Genomic DNA, 15,993 nt, shown 5'->3' on the forward strand with positions numbered 1-15,993 from the left:
CTGACCTAGTAACCAAGTTTCAGGACTTTTGATATCCCTAAGACAAAGAAAAGAGGTGTCACTACATCCTGACAGAAGTACACAAGACACATCATCTGTAAACCAATCTGATTTCTCTGCCTCCTTGTAGTGCTCCTAATGGCATTTGCAAGATTCCACCACTGCCAGATGAAAAACAACCAATTAGAGTGGAGGAGTCTCTTTACGCAGCTGTCAATCACTGAATCACTGAATGAACTGGGATCCAACTGTCAAACGAGGCAGTGCTGTTGAAATATGAACCAAAATATTGTCAGAAACATATTTTACTGTGGGAGTTTGCATGTTCTCCCCGTGGCAGCGTGGGTTCTCTCCGGGCTCTCCGGCTTCCTCCCACAGTCCAAAGACATGCTGCAGGTTAATTGATCTCTAAATTGCCCATAGGTGTGAATGTGAGAGTGAATGGTTGTATGTCCCTACATGTGCCCTCGATGGACTGGCGGCCTGTTGAGGGTGTCCCCTGCCTTCGCCCTATGTCAGCTGGGATAGGCTCCAGCGCCCCCGCGACCCTAATGAGGATAAGCGGTATTGAAAATGGATGGATTGGATGGATATTTTACTGTAAATTGAGAATATTTGCCCAGCTCGGTGGGCGGGGCTTGTTTTGCTTCGACTGTTTTCAACATGGCGCACGGGTCACAAACATTCTCATTTTACAGCCAACGGTGTCTTGGTTAATTTAAGCCACTTTGATGGCAGGAGTATTTTTTACATCACAAAAACCCTCCGACAGACATTACAATAGCTGGTGCCTCATAACAACGGGGGCCTGCAGGATGATATCGTGGAAGTACCCTGCCTGAAACACAGAGCGCTACTACTCACGCCAGGAGACGTTTTTATAAAAATTAAACTTCTGCAACAACAAGCCCAGCAGTAATAACACCAAACAGTTTTGTAACCTTGCATTTGTAAATAATGAATAAGTCACCAAACAGTCGTGATCCTGTTCGAGGACAACCCAAGCACCAGCGTGGCCACCAGCGAGGCCACCAGCATCAGAATCAGAATCAGAATCAGAATCAGAATCAGGTTTGGGATGGACCAGTGATTGCACAAGCGGTACCTCCCGGGTCACACTGTATATCGCATCTAACAGCTTGTTTGATGTCTAGAAAGCTCACTTCAATCGTGTGCATATTCTTACTTTGGATAAATGGCGGTCATCTTGGCAGCTGCAAACCCAGGCTTACAGGCTCCCTCGCTTAGATTGCCATACTTGTACATCAGCTCCAACGGCCTGTGGACGCAAATTATGCATACACAAATGAAACAGGTGCTGGCCCATGCACCTCATGCCACCATTGATACAGCGCCTGAAAACAAGCACACAAGGTATAAATACAGTATATAAATAGTCAAATGTATACTTACAAACTAACACCATCCAGCTTCCGAAGGAACCCTTGTTGGTCATACACTAGACAAAGAGAAGTGAAGACAATATTATTTAGAATATCAGTTATTTGTTTGACATTGAAGTGAATTAATCAGAAGGAAGTGAAGCAGTTTCTGTAGTGGCACATCTATTAACTCCAAAAGTAATCATGCCAACGTTCAGTACCCACACAGAGTGTAGTGGGCTGTAAGTGAGGGGCTGTCTGTCTTTGTTGGTGGGTGTCAAGTCAGAGTGTGGGTATAGGTATATGTACACAATGAACAAAGAGGCATTTCCTCCATCCCCTCATGCTTGTGGTCAGCAGTGGTGCAGACTTCCTGTCGGGGGGTTATATTGTCCACTTGCACTCAACTAGGGCTGCAACTAACAATTATTTTAATAATTGATTAATCTGTCGATTATTTGTTCGATTAATCGAAAAAACATTAATTTCCAACCCTTTATTCAACAGAACTGCCAGAAAATGCACAGGTAACAGGTACCGTACATTCAGGACTATAGAGCACACCTATTTATAGGCCGCACCTGCTAATTTTTAAAAGAAAAAAGAAATTGTACATAAATAAGACGCAGGAAAAGGGGGCGTGGCTTGTCTCGGTAAAAACAGTTATTTCCGCCGTTCACCACGGAATAAATAACCACTAGTTCTGCTTTATACTTGTTGTGGACATCCCATAAACGTCGGAACATCTAACGCCCTGGTGTTTGGGTTCATAACATCACCCGTAGGCTCACACAGCTCGCGGAATTTCACCGACTCCGTCTCGATAACTTCCGCTTCCAGCGCTGCCGGAGCAGCAGCATGCAGGCGGGCAGGAAGGGGGGGGGGGGGCGTGGCTTGTTACCGTAAAAACAGTGGTCCACCACCGGAGGAAATGACCGTTAGTTCTCGCACAACGTTACGGGTCTCTCCGATGGTCTTTGCTCTACCGGCTTCTTTTTTTTTGCTCCGCTCCACTTCGCACTCAACTCAACTTTTTTTTTTTTTTTTTAATACTCAAACATCTCCGCGTCTTATTGGGTGGCGTAATAATCGTACGACACAACGAATCGATAATGCAATTCGTTGCCAACTATTTTAATAATCGATTTTAATCGATTTTATCGATTCGTTGTTGCAGCCCTACACTCAACTACACCTCATTGGTTTAATTTATTTGGCGAACTTTCCCAACACATGTGGAAAGGAGGCCAAGTCAATAGGGCGAAGGTATGGGGAGCCAGATCTGTTTGTTATTACAATGCGAATACCAATAGATGTCAAATCTTTTTTCATGTAAAAATAGATTTATGAATGGAATTGTACTTTCTCCGCCTTAAAAACATAGAGAGTGAAATCCAAAATGTGTTGTTCTCCATTGGGGTTGTGGTGCCTGATGCATGTCTGATTCCTCAGGTAAGACTCTTTCATTCGCTCTCTCGTTGGGTGGTGCCGCTGCTATGTAGGGTTTTCAGTTTGGGTTGTTAGGGTTCAACCGGCTTGAACACACAGCAGATTCCTGCGTTTCCATTGCAATGTGTGCCATGTTTGTGTATTGCCATAGCAACCGAGGTCACATGGCTTTTTTGGTGTATGTATTATTTCTCCTTGATTTTATTTGAATCTGTTAGATACGCCCACACCATCCTGGCATGTGATTTTAAGTGAGAAGCTAAAAAGTAAGCGAAGAGTAAGCTGCATTCTCTCTACTGACCACCAGAGGGCGACTCCTCTGGTTGTAAAGAAGTATATGCTTCATGCGTTATAGCTGCATTATTTATACTGACCACCAGGGGGCGACTCCTCTGGTTGGAAAAAGTCTATGAGAAAATGAGTCTACTTCTCTCTTGATTTATTCCCTCAGTAAACATTGTAAACATGAGTTTATGGTCTCACTCTCTAGTTTCAAGTCTTCTTCAATACAGCATGATGTTCATTTAGTATATTATGGTCCATTTAGAGTCAAACAGACCATAAAGCAGGGGACGCTTTAGGGCGGGGCTACAAGGTGATTGACAGGTTTCTACCGCTAGCAGAGACATGAAGGGCATCTCTACACCACTTGTCCGCAGTCTAAATATGGACATGTCTGTTAACTGGTTGCAAAAATCCAAGATGGCGACGGCCAAAAAAGGCTTCCACAAAACAATGGGTGACATCACGATGACAGACTATAGCCATGATCCATGATGTTTTGCTCAGAATCTTGTTCACAAGTGTATTTAATGTTGATTTTTCGTTACTGATGTAAATCGTGATATTGATTTGAAGGGATATTGCCCGGCCCTTCTGTGGTATTTAGATTTGTTCTATTCTCCCTTTTCCCTTCTTCTTTGGGAACGTTACTTTAAATATGTAAACGTCCTCTGCTTAAATGTGACTGTCATGTTTATCACAAATGACTTGCGGGGAAGAAATAAGATCACTTCAGGTGCAGTTGCCACTGATCATGAAATAAATGAATTAAGGTCATACTGTACATGATCTTATCAGAGCAATACTCACAGGAATCGTAGCCCAAGCCTCGTAAGCTGATCCTCCCTGAATAGTAGAGGAATCCCAGGGTCAGCATGGAGCACAGGCCCAGGAAGAATTGGCGACTGGGTTTCATTCTCATCTCCAGCCAGCGTGCATGGCACGTCCCACTCCAGGGCCTGTTTGAGGAGGAAATAATCGGGTTAGTCCTGTGCTCATACACAGCGTGTCGTTACTTAATACAATACCCCACGGATGCCGAATGCCTCTGTCCCAGTCAGCAGAAGAGTCAAATTCATCTTGTTTTCCTGCAGAGAATACTTAGTTTGTAGCGATCCACCCTGGGAGGTTGATGGGAGGCTTGGTCAGGATGGGTCCCTTGGTTTCTAGTAACTGTGTGCCCCACTATGAACTGAACTGAAAGGTGCCTTAAGGCCCAACAGGCTGGTTAACATCAGACATTGTATTGCTGAACAATGTTCTTCTCTTATTTGATGTAAGAAGGGTTGGATAGCCCAACCTACTATGTCTATTAATCAATGGAGATCCTCCATCCATAATTTATCAGTCTGGAAGTGTCCACGGTGAAAGAGAAACGTTAGGGGCCGAAGGTGATGTCCTCTAGGTAAAATATGATTATGTATATTTAGATATGTGGTAGGGGGAGTAGTAGCTTTGTGTACAATTATGTTATGCCACGTTCATTTATAATTCATTGTTTTATATATATATATTATACATAATAGTGATTTATTAACAATCGTATTATCATTTCTATTCATTAGTTGATTTAAAATGTTTACCAAACTGTTTCACCAGTTAACCATTGTTTACCATCACAGTGTTCTACCAACTGTATTATTATTATTATTATTATTATTATTATTATTATAATACTCTACTGAGATGTGACATGAGACACTACAAGTCTAATTATAGACACACACACACACACACACACACACACACACACACACACACGCACACACACACACACACGCATACGCACACGCACACACATAACGGGGTTTCCATTACAGAGAAACAGCGACAGTAACGACGGGAACCCCAAAAGGTGACGTCTTTGCGGCTACGTTTTTGCCGCTAGCGGCTACGTTAGCGGTAAAGACGGTGTTGTCAGAGCGTGAGCTCCGGTAATAACCTACGGCCGGCTCGCGGTGGGTGATGACAGAAACACACACATGTGAATATGACGACATGACAGGGGTAAATGGGGTAAATGTAATAACGTCATTACCGAGCAGCCGAGAGGTACGACTAGCCGCCTGCGCTAGCGAGAAGCCTTTCACGGACTCTTACCGGACGGATACGGTTAATCTTCAAGTTGACCTCGAAGCCGTCAGAGCCTTCTGCCGCCGCGTTGGCCACCGAGCTACCGACAAGCACCGGTCAACACTGAAACGAGCGTTACGTGAAGACATCCCGGTGGTCGCGACCGTCCCCGCAGTCTCTCTTAACGGAGCGGGCTCGAGCTCCAGTCCGTCCAGGCTGCTCAGTGGGGGGACACCCTATAGTCCAGCCAATGGCACGGGCTTCATCTGTACGGGGACAGCGTCACGACACAACAACCGGCTATTGAATGACACACTCACGGTCACGGTTTACATTCACATTGAAGTATTTACCCCCAAACAGTTTGCGACACATTGTAAATATAGATTAGAAAGATACTTCTCCTTTAATTTCAGTACCCCGTTTTTTTGTGCCATACACATTTATTATCAATAAAGCTTTTATTTAACAGATAAGGCACATCGTGCAAACAGTAAATAACTATCAACACGATTTTTATCAAATTGCAGAAATATGAGTGAATACAGATAATAGTTTGAAACGGCCCTCTGGACATCATTTACATCTGTGAGAACATACCCTGGATCTGCTGGTGGTGAACTGGATGGAGGCTTTTGGTGTGATTTAACTGTGGAATCTGAACCCGGATAAGTTCATATGAAATTAAAACATAAAAGTGGAAATGATTGATGGAATGTGTGCTACTACAGTATATTGTATGAGCCAGTTGACCTGATTTAGCACAGTTGATATTGTTCTGCATGCTGAGATGGGTCGGGTTTCACAAACAGCAGTCATTTAGGCTACAACATTAGATGTCAGAATGAAGTTACTCATATAATTTCCTCAACGAGTGCGTGCTGACCTGGTGAAGAGAGAAGGCTCCATGTCTGGATTAGTTTCCTCCGAGCATCCAGTTTGCGGCCAGTAGGCAATGACACGTCATATTTCAGGTGGTTCGATCCCACCAAGCATGCATGAATAACAGGGTTCCTGTCTTCCGATTCCGTCCTTAACTCTGTTTAAAGGTATTCGGCCTGAACGATACTTATTCCTTGATGAAGGTTTCCCAGCTTTCATGTGAATCCATTCCTTCACACAAGGAACATGTTGGTGCCACCTGCTGTGTGTCACACGCTGTCAAAGCCGAGCAGCTCGGCCTCTCTTGGAATGGATAGACATGACAATCAATCTTTCTGCAGCGGCAATGTGACTCCAGGTCACAAATAGCATCCTCAGTTATTGCATACATACAATAGCATGCATACATGAAATAGCAGTTATTGCATACATACAATAACATGCATACATGAAATAACAGTTATTGCATACATGCCATAATTGTCTGTGAACATCTGAACATTTTATCGATATCTTTTTTCTTTTTTTAAATGAATACAGCACATGAATTACAAGCAAGGAAATAAAAAATTCAAAAGCTACGTGTATGTCTGTCATTATAGTGAGGAGACTCAGCACCAAAAATATTTATTTTGTCTGTTATATTATCAGAATAAGTAAGTTATCGCTGACATCACCAGTCCCTTAGGTGTAAATGTGTGAGGACGCCAACCATAGATTAAATCAAAGAACGAGATATAATAAAACTATATAAAGAACACAGAAAGACGTGAAATGGCCACAACATGGACAAAAAACTGTTTTGGTCTCTAGCTAAAACTTATGTTCATGACAACTGAGCATGCCACTACTCCTTAATCTTTATATTATTCATCCGTTTAAATCATACTACGACTACGGGAGAAATGAGGTGGTGTGTTTTATGGTGAATAACGTTAACGTTAATGCACAAATTGAAGGAGATGCCTGGATTGCATTTCCCTGGAGCTGTGACGTTACCTTGTACAACTTCATGTGACCGATTGATTGAAGATGTCCTCGCTCCAGTTTCTTTTTGGTGAGTGAAATTTGAACGTTCGTATTTTATTTTTTTAAATGTAAGCACCGTTACCAACCAGCAACAAGACCACATAATGAACATTAGCTGGCTAGCAACACAGAGTAATAGTTTGATAGTCTTAGCTAGCTAGGTAGTTTCAGTTAGGTGGGCATGTTTAAAGCACCAGGTGTCATTTTGCCCAAATCAGCTCCACTTTGAACTTCCCTTTGGCTTTTTCAGGAACCTACGGCTAAGACTTCATCCATGTTTTATACAGTTTATGGTCATTCCCATTGAAACAATGCCAATGGAAAGTCAATTAGGAAAATATTGGTGGACTAATGAAACGCATCCAACGGTCGGAGCTAATGACGTAGTATTAAACAGTGTGAAAGCGGTACGGAAGAGGAGGGGGATAGGTCAACTGAACAAAGCTTCATCAAGACTTCCAACAGCAAGAGTAACAATGGTGTTTGTGTGTTGGTGTTGTTTAGTTATTGTGATGTGACAATTGGGACATTATGTTTGATTGGTTGCCTAAACCTTGCTACATTGTTCCTGTGTTCCCAACACATAATTGTTTCCCTAATACTGACACAATTTCAACACATTGCGTGCCTGCTGGGCAGGTGGCACCTTGCATGGTACCGCCTGGCCTCAGGGTGTGAATGGGTGAATGATGCTGCAGTTGTTTCTACTGTTATAGTGTATCAGCGACCTGTGATTAAAAGACATTTAAGTTGTGTTGTGCAGAAAAATGTTAACAAACATTTTGACAAATTTCAGATGTGACACAGACGCCTTACAGCTCTCCTAAACTTTAATGGATTGTCCATCCATCCATCCATCCATTATCACCCGCTTATCCGGGGTCGGGTCGCGGTGGCAGCAGGTTCAGCAGGCCGACCCAGGCTTCCCTCTCACCCGCAGCACTTTCCAGCTCATTCTGTGGGATCCCGAGGCGTTCCAAGGCCAGCCGGGAGATATAATCCCTCCAGCGTGTCCTCGGTCTTCCCCGGGGCCTCCTACCAGTTGGACGTGCCCGGAAAACCTCTAATGGGAGGCGTCCAGGAGGCATCCTAACTAGATGCCCGAACCACCTCAGCTGACTCCTTTCGACACGAAGGAGCAGCGACTCGACTCCAAGCTCCCCCCTGATGTCCGAGCTCCTTACCCTATCTCTAAGGCTGAGCCCGGCCACCCTACGGAGGAAGCTCATTTCGGCCGCTTGTATCCGAGATCTCGTTCTTTCGGTCACGACCCAGAGTTCGTGACCATAGGTGAGGGTTGGAACGTAGACCGACCAGTAAATGGAGAGCTTTGCCTTCCGGCTCAGCTCCCTCTTCACTAAGACGGACCGGTACAGCGCCTGTTTTACTGCTGCAGCCGCACCGATCCGCCTATCGATCTCCCGCTCCACCTTACCCTCACTCGTGAACAAGACCCCGAGATACTTGAACTCCTTCGCTTGGGGTAGGCAGTTTGCCCCCACCTGGAGGGAGCAATCCGCCGGTTTCCGGCAGAGCACCATGGCCTCAGATTTGGAGGTGCTAACTCTCATCCCTGCCGCTTCGCACTCGGCTGCAAAACGCCCCAGTGAATGCTGGAGGTCACGGTCCGAGGAGGCAAACAGGACCACATCATCCGCAAACAGCAGAGAGGCGATCCCGAGACTCCCGAACCGGATCCTCTCCGCCCCCTGGCTGCGCCTAGATATCCTGTCCATGAAGGTCACGAACAGGACCGGTGATAAAGGGCAGCCCTGGCGGAGGCCAACACCCACCGGGAACGTGTCTGACTTACTACCGAGGAGACGAACACAGCTCCTACTGCAGGCATACAGAGACCGGATGGCCCGTGCCAACGGGTCCGGCACACCATACTCCCGCAGCACCCCCCACAAAAACCCCCGAGGGACCCGGTCGAAAGCCTTCTCCAGGTCTACAAAGCACATGTAAACTGGTTGGGCAAACTCCCAGGACCCCTCCAGTAATCTTGCGAGGGTAAAGAGCTGGTCCACTGTTCCACGACCGGGACGGAATCCGCACTGTTCGTCCTGAATCTGAGGTTCGACAAGCGGTCGGAGCCTCCTCTCCAGCACCCTGGCATAAGCTTTTCCCGGGAGGCTGAGCAGTGTGATACCACGATAGTTCGAGCACACTCTCCGGTCCCCCTTCTTGAAGATGGGAACCACCACCCCGGTCTGCCAGTCCATGGGCACTGTTCCCGACCCCCATGCGACACTGAAAAGGCGTGTCAACCAAGACAGCCCAACAATGTCCAGCGCTTTCAGCATCTCAGGGCGGATCTCATCCACCCCTGGCGCCTTGCCACCAAGGAGCTTTTTGACTACCTTAGCGACCTCTGCCAGGGATATGGGTGAATCCACCCCAAAGTCTTCCGGCGCTGCCCCCTCTCCGGGGGACATGTTGGCCGGGTTTAGGAGTTCCTCAAAGTGCTCTTTCCACCGCCCGACGATGTCCCCAGTCCGGGTCAGCAGTTCCCCCCCCCTGCTGAGAACAGCCTGGGGTAGACCCTGCTTTCCCTTCCTGAGCCGTCGGATGGTTTGCCAGAACTTCCTTGAGGCCAACCGAAAGTCCTTCTCCATGGCCTCCCCGAACTCCTCCCATGCCCGAGTTTTAGCCTCCGCGACCATCGTCGCTGCAGCCCTTTTGGCCCGCCGGTACCCGTCAGCTGCTTCAGGAGACCCCTGGGCCAGCCAGGCCCGAAAGGCCTCCTTCTTCAGTTTGACGGCTACCCTCACCCCCGGTGTCCACCACCGGGTTCTAGGGTTGCCGCCACGACAGGCACCGATGACCTTCCGGCCACAGCCCCGAGCAGCCGCGTCCACAATAGAGGCTTTGAACAAGGTCCACTCGGATTCCATGTCCCCAGCCTCCCTCGGGATTTGTGAGAAGTTCTTCCGGAGGTGGGAGTTGAAGACCTCCCGGACAGGATCCTCTGCCAGACGTTCCCAGTTCACCCTCACTACACGTTTGGGCTTGCCAGGTCTCTCTAGCCGAGTCCCCCGCCATCTGATCCAACTCACCACCAGGTGGTGATCAGTTGACAGCTCTGCTCCTCTCTTCACCCGAGTGTCCAAGACATACGGCCGCAGATCAGATGATACGATTACAAAGTCGATCATTGATCTCCGGCCTAAGGTGTTCTGGTACCAGGTACACTTATGAGCCACCATATGTTCGAACATGGTGTTCGTTATGGACAAACTGTGGCTAGCACAGAAGTCCAACAACAAAACACCATTCGGGTTCAGATCGGGCAAGCCGTTCCTCCCAATCACGCCCCGCCAGGTTTCTCTGTCATTGCCCATGTGAGCGTTGAAGTCTCCCAGGAGAACTATGGAGTCGGCAGGCGGCGCCCTTTCCAGGACCCCTCCCACCGACTCCAAGAAGGCCGGATACTCCGAAATGCTGTTCGGTGCATAAGCACAAACAACAGTCAGAGCCTTACTCCCCGCAACCCGTAGGCGCAGGGAGGCGACCCTCTCGTTCCCCGGGGAAAACTCCAACACAGCGGCGCTCAGCCGGGGGCTCGTGAGTATCCCCACTCCCGCCCGGCGCCTCTCACCCTGGGCAACTCCAGAAAAGGACAAAGTCCAACCCTTCTCCAGGAGCTTGGTTCCAGAGCCCATGCTGTGCGTGGAGGTGAGCCCAACTATATCTAGCTGGTACCGCTCCACCTCCTGCACCAGCTCCGGCTCTTTCCCCGCTTAATGGATTGTGTAATGACAAAAATACTCGGAGAGCTCAGACCTCCGCCAAGGCCATTTTCATAAGTGAAAAATAATGTGTGTATCCACAACGTGATTTGAATCTGCTCCAAAATGTATTGGGTTCTTCTGGGTTCTTAATTCCCTATAAAGAGGTTGTGTTCATTTAGCTTATTTCTGTGAGCTAACAATCGTAAGCTTACAGTAACTCCCTCCAGAATGCATTAAGAAGTTCAAATTCTAACTAATGTTACTTAACTAACCATTAATGTTGTTGTACCAGTAGAACTGCAGCCGGCTCACCTCTCCAGGGAAAATGAGCTAAATGTGTTGAAAGTGAGCTACATCTTTTTACTGTCAGCTAGAAAATGAGAAAAATTTTTACATTCAGCGACCCAAACTATTCTATTTTACTTTTGATACTTAAAGTATATTTGGTTGATAATGCTTCTGTACTTTTACTGAGGACTTTTACTTACAATCTTCTACTGGTGTTCAGTGTATAGTTTTTTTAGACAACTTTATATCTTTATTTCAAATTGCTGCCTTTGGTCTTAAACTGCTCTAACTTCATTCAGCCTGCTGAGCATACTATACTAGCAGTACGTACTGATTTGGCAAAGATGTATCATGGAATATGAAGTATGGAAGCAAAGCAAATCTCCAGTATGCTACAGTAAAAAACCTGGATGCCATACTGATTTGGAAAAAATCTCCAGTATGCATAGGATCTATCAATCTATCTCACCCACTTTATCCCACAATGGAAAACGCTGGAATGGCATAGTGATGGTAATGGTAACCGACATGTACTTGTATAGCGCTTTAACACAAAATGACGATTCCCCCATTTACACCCATTCACACCTTGATGGGAGGGGCTAAGTTTCCACCTGCACATCAGTATTAACTAACATTCATGTCTACGGCAACAATTTTGGGGTTAAGTGTCTTGCCCAAGGACACATGGACATGGGCCAGCGGAGCCGGGGATCAAACCGTCGATCCTCTGATTGAAGGACGACCCTGCACACCACTGAGCCACACTCGCCCCAGTCCATGGTCTTCGTCTTGAGCTTTGTCAAGAGACCGGTCACTCGCTAACAAGAGGCTTTCATTTCCCTGTTGAGGGATGATTTGTTTAAATATTACAACATATTACAAAATATTACATGTCAATTATAAAATGTTTGGGCAAATCATGCTCACAGACCAGCAGGCAGTGGAATTAATAAATTCTCTAATTTGTTTTGTTGTTGTAACTGAAAAAAACTGAAAAACTGTAATGTTTTAAATTTACAGTCTCCTATTGATAGTTTAATTTCATCATGAACTGAAAATTAATAAATTCTCTAATTTGTTTTGTTGTTGTAACTGAAAAAAACTGAAAAACTGTAATGTTTTAAATTTACAGTCTCCTATTGATAGTTTAATTTCATCATGAACTGTTGAGAATAAATTGTTTAAGGGATAGGGGAGCGACTCCACGCAGGATCTTGTAAAGTAAACACATATTAGACGTAAACAAAAATACAATTTCAAAGCTCAATAAGCTGTATTTTCCGATAATATTGCAGTAGTGTAATGAGTTTTCTTTGGTCCAATGCTTTATCATCAAATCTGTTTTAGCAACTGGCTCTTAATCTCTAGCCAACTCATTTACATGCTAAATAAGGATGTTCACAACACTTCCAATGTGGGGGAAACACGACCACACTCACTTGGGAGAACCTATTAAAAACATTCAGCATTTCTAAACACACAACTTCAATTATGTCTAAATTCAAAACTATACTTAGGATTCAGATATAAAGGAGAGGAGTGAATAAAGCCAAAATAGTGGTTTTACAAGTTATTATGGACATTCATTGACATTTAGTTACATCATAATTATAATCAGAACATACAGTACATTATTTTGCTTTGTGACACACTGATTGGTTCTACATATATATTTTTAAATCAAATGTAATATTGAGTTTGTTCACACTGGCTCAGTTGGAGAATAAAAGAATATCGTGTTAGTTTGACATTTGAATCATTTATTAACATCCGTTACACTTCCAGTCTTCCCTCGGACAGAGTGTGAGTGACAGTGGACATGAAGATACAACTGAAGAGGTGAAGAGCAGTTTCACAGCAGCTCTCTTCTTCATTGTCATTTTCTTTACATCAGACGAACAGCATCGACACCGACTACCAAATCTTCATTAGTAGGAACCAAGTAGAAAAAACAATCAGAAAAATGGATTAAAAGAGCTTAATCATTTTTTTTCTTAGTGGATTTTTAAAGCTAAATACTGTAACACTTATTTTCTGTAAATTCAGTTAGTTTTCCTTTTTATATTCTCATATTTTAGTAAATTCAAGTTGAAGAGAGTGAAGACCCTATGTCTGCATGCTAATCTGTTGATTTGCTGGGTCTATCTACAACCATCTCTTACATAAAACAAAGACACTCTCACAAACACACAACTTGCACACTCATACACACTGTCACAAGATCTCCAAGGGCTCATCAGTCACTGTGATTTTACAGAAAAATTAATTCAAACATTTGGCCATATTCATACCTCATAAAGAAGTCAGTTGTCCACTGAGCGACAGATTCTGTTTATTTGTAATGTTGTCTGAACAGATGAGCTCACCCTCATGTTAAAAACAGATCAGAATGTGAACTTTAAAATGTAAAACTGCCGTGGCAAACTAGCAGGGTGATAGCTGCAGATGGCACGAGATGTCCTGTTCAACGTCTCTGTTAGAGGATGGGAAGCTAACTGGTAACCCAGTTTACTTACTTGTAGTATCTTGTTAGTTGGTAAGTCATCTAAGGGTCACCTGCATTTTGTGTAGAGTTAGGACAGTGTTTAAACCTGGCAACCCCACTATGAGGACAGGATAGCTAGTTTGATTATAAGATGGTGGTTGACCTCGGCGGGAAGGGGCCAGACCAAAAGCAATTCACTGACCCTCTATGAGTCCACCAGAAAGAGTTGTAGCACCTAAACCATGGCCCCCGTCTGGAGCCAGACCTGAGAGGGGAGCTCGCCCGCAAGCTTCTGAGGGCCGGGCATTGACACATGGGGTTCAGCCGGGCACAGCCTGAATAATCAATATGGAGCCACCCCATGTGGGCCCACCACTCACAGGGATAGGTATTGGGGTTGGGTGCATTGTGAGCTGGGCAAAAACGTAGACCTAAGTGTGCTGACCCCTGGCATCACACAACTGGCTCTATGGCTGTGGAATGTCATCTCTCTGGCTGGGAAGGAACAAGAGCTGGTGGAGCAGTACCAACTAGATATAGTTGGTACTGCTCCACACAGCATTGAGTCTGGAACAAACCTCCTGGAGAAGGCCAGAGAGGGTCGGAGTTGCTCAAGGTGAGAGGTCCTGGTTGGATATGGGAATACTCACAACCCCACGGCTGAACACCACTGTGTAAGACTTTTACGAGTCGCTGAGAGGAAGTCTCTGACCGTTGGTTGTGACTATGAAACGAACAGCAGCTCGAAGTGCCCAGCGTTCTTGGTGTCTCTGGGTGGCGCCCCGGAAAAGGGCGCTGACTGGGAACTGCAGGGGGACTTCAACACTCACCTGAGCAACGATGGAGAAAGCTGGACGGGGAAGATTAGGAGTAACGGCCTGCCTGATCTGAACCCAAGTGGTGCTCTGTTGTTGCCATTCTATACTTGTCATTGATTGTCCATAACTAACACCATATTGCATTGGGCAGTTCGTAAGTGTACTAGGTACCAGATCGTCTGCAGCTGTGTGTCTTGGACACTCGGCGGAAAAGGAGCAGAGCTGTCAGTGATCCCAACCTGGTGTTGAGTTGTATCAGACACACCCAAACCCGTGAATCCGAAGGGAGGATGGGGATATGGAATCCAAACAGGACATGTTCAAATGCTCCATTGTGGAAGCGTCCATGACGGCTGTCAAGATGAAGAGGCCTTTCGGGCTTGGCTGGCCTAGGGGTCTCTGCAAACAGCAGACAGATACCGGTTGGCGAGAAGGCAAACACCCCGCTATGAGACAAATTCAAGGAAACTACAGAGAAGGACTTTTGGATGGCCTTAAGGAAGGTCTGACGAACTTTTGGACTACCCAGAAAGGGAAAGCAGGACATAGCTGAGGCTGTGTTCAGCAGGAGAGGAGAATTGCAGAATTGATCCGGACTGGGGATATTGGTGAGCTGTTGAAAGAGCACTGTGAGGAACTCCTGAACCCGACCTCCTGTCCTCCGTGGAGGAGGCAGAGTTTGAAAACTCGGGGGCAGACCCATCCACATGGCAGAGGTTGCAGAGGTACAAAAAGCTCCTCGGCAGCAACCCGCCAGTGGGGAATGAAATTCGACCCCCTGAATTTTCTGACATGCACCTTTAGTGTCACATGCAGGTCGGGGAGAGTGCTTTTGGAGTGGCAGACCTGTTGTAATTATCGGGGTATTAAACTGCTCGGACAGTTTATTGCAGGGGGCTGGAAATGACACATCAAGGAATCTTCCTCTGCAAATTTCTGGATTACCCAGACCTTAAAAATTCCTGCAGATTCCTCCAGACAAATCACTTCTTTTTAGAGTATGAATCAGACAGTTACAGATTTAAGGACTTAAAAACACTTTGTGGCACTTGCATGGATTATGGGTGGAAACCCGTGTAGTCAGACGGGGTGTAAATTGCCACTTTTAAACTTGATGTGAGGAAAATTTACACTGACAAGACTTGGGGGAGGGGATGGAAAGAAAAATGAAACCCCCCCACCCTGTTACAATAACTTCCACAGCAATGTCCACTATTACATATGGTGCTTTTTCTTCTCTTGCTTCTCTATTTACTTATTTTTACAGTCTGTACAGTGTCAATGTACATATTATCTATGTGTAGTCAGGTGTATGTCAGAGTGAGTGAGCTGAACACACACATACACACACACACACACTCACAAATAAAAAGGCTCATTTGGCCAAAGATGAACTGAGACTAAGTGTCATCTGGACCTTTAAGGTGGAAGTCAGTGTTTTATTCAGGATGGTCCGTGTGTATGTGTGTGTCTCCATGGAGCATTCACACACACACACACACACACACACACACACACACACACACACACACACACACACACACACACACACACACACACACACACAC

General features: G+C 45.6%; 1 protein-coding gene across 3 annotated transcripts in view; it reads right to left on the minus strand.

Annotated features, from left to right (window-relative positions):
• The window catches only part of st3gal3a (ST3 beta-galactoside alpha-2,3-sialyltransferase 3a), a 30,637-nt gene extending 24,276 nt beyond the window's left edge, over positions 1-6,361 (minus strand). For 2 of the 3 annotated variants that reach the window (XM_034530675.1, XM_034530677.1), the window contains exons 1-5: positions 6,073-6,361; positions 5,214-5,452; positions 3,924-4,072; positions 1,414-1,459; positions 1,187-1,279 (exon numbers count right to left, since the gene is read on the minus strand). In XM_034530675.1, the coding sequence (XP_034386566.1) occupies positions 1,187-1,279; positions 1,414-1,459; positions 3,924-4,035 (251 nt within the window). In that variant the 5' untranslated portion in view covers positions 4,036-4,072; positions 5,214-5,452; positions 6,073-6,361. Of the gene's footprint in view, positions 1-1,186; positions 1,280-1,413; positions 1,460-3,923; positions 4,073-5,151; positions 5,453-6,072 lie in introns of all 3 variants that reach the window. The other variant, XM_034530676.1, reaches the window with a different exon arrangement.
• Between the last annotated feature and the right edge of the window lie 9,632 nt (positions 6,362-15,993).

Source organism: Cyclopterus lumpus, chromosome 4 (assembly GCF_009769545.1).
Source record: "Cyclopterus lumpus isolate fCycLum1 chromosome 4, fCycLum1.pri, whole genome shotgun sequence".
Taxonomy (NCBI): domain Eukaryota; kingdom Metazoa; phylum Chordata; class Actinopteri; order Perciformes; family Cyclopteridae; genus Cyclopterus; species Cyclopterus lumpus.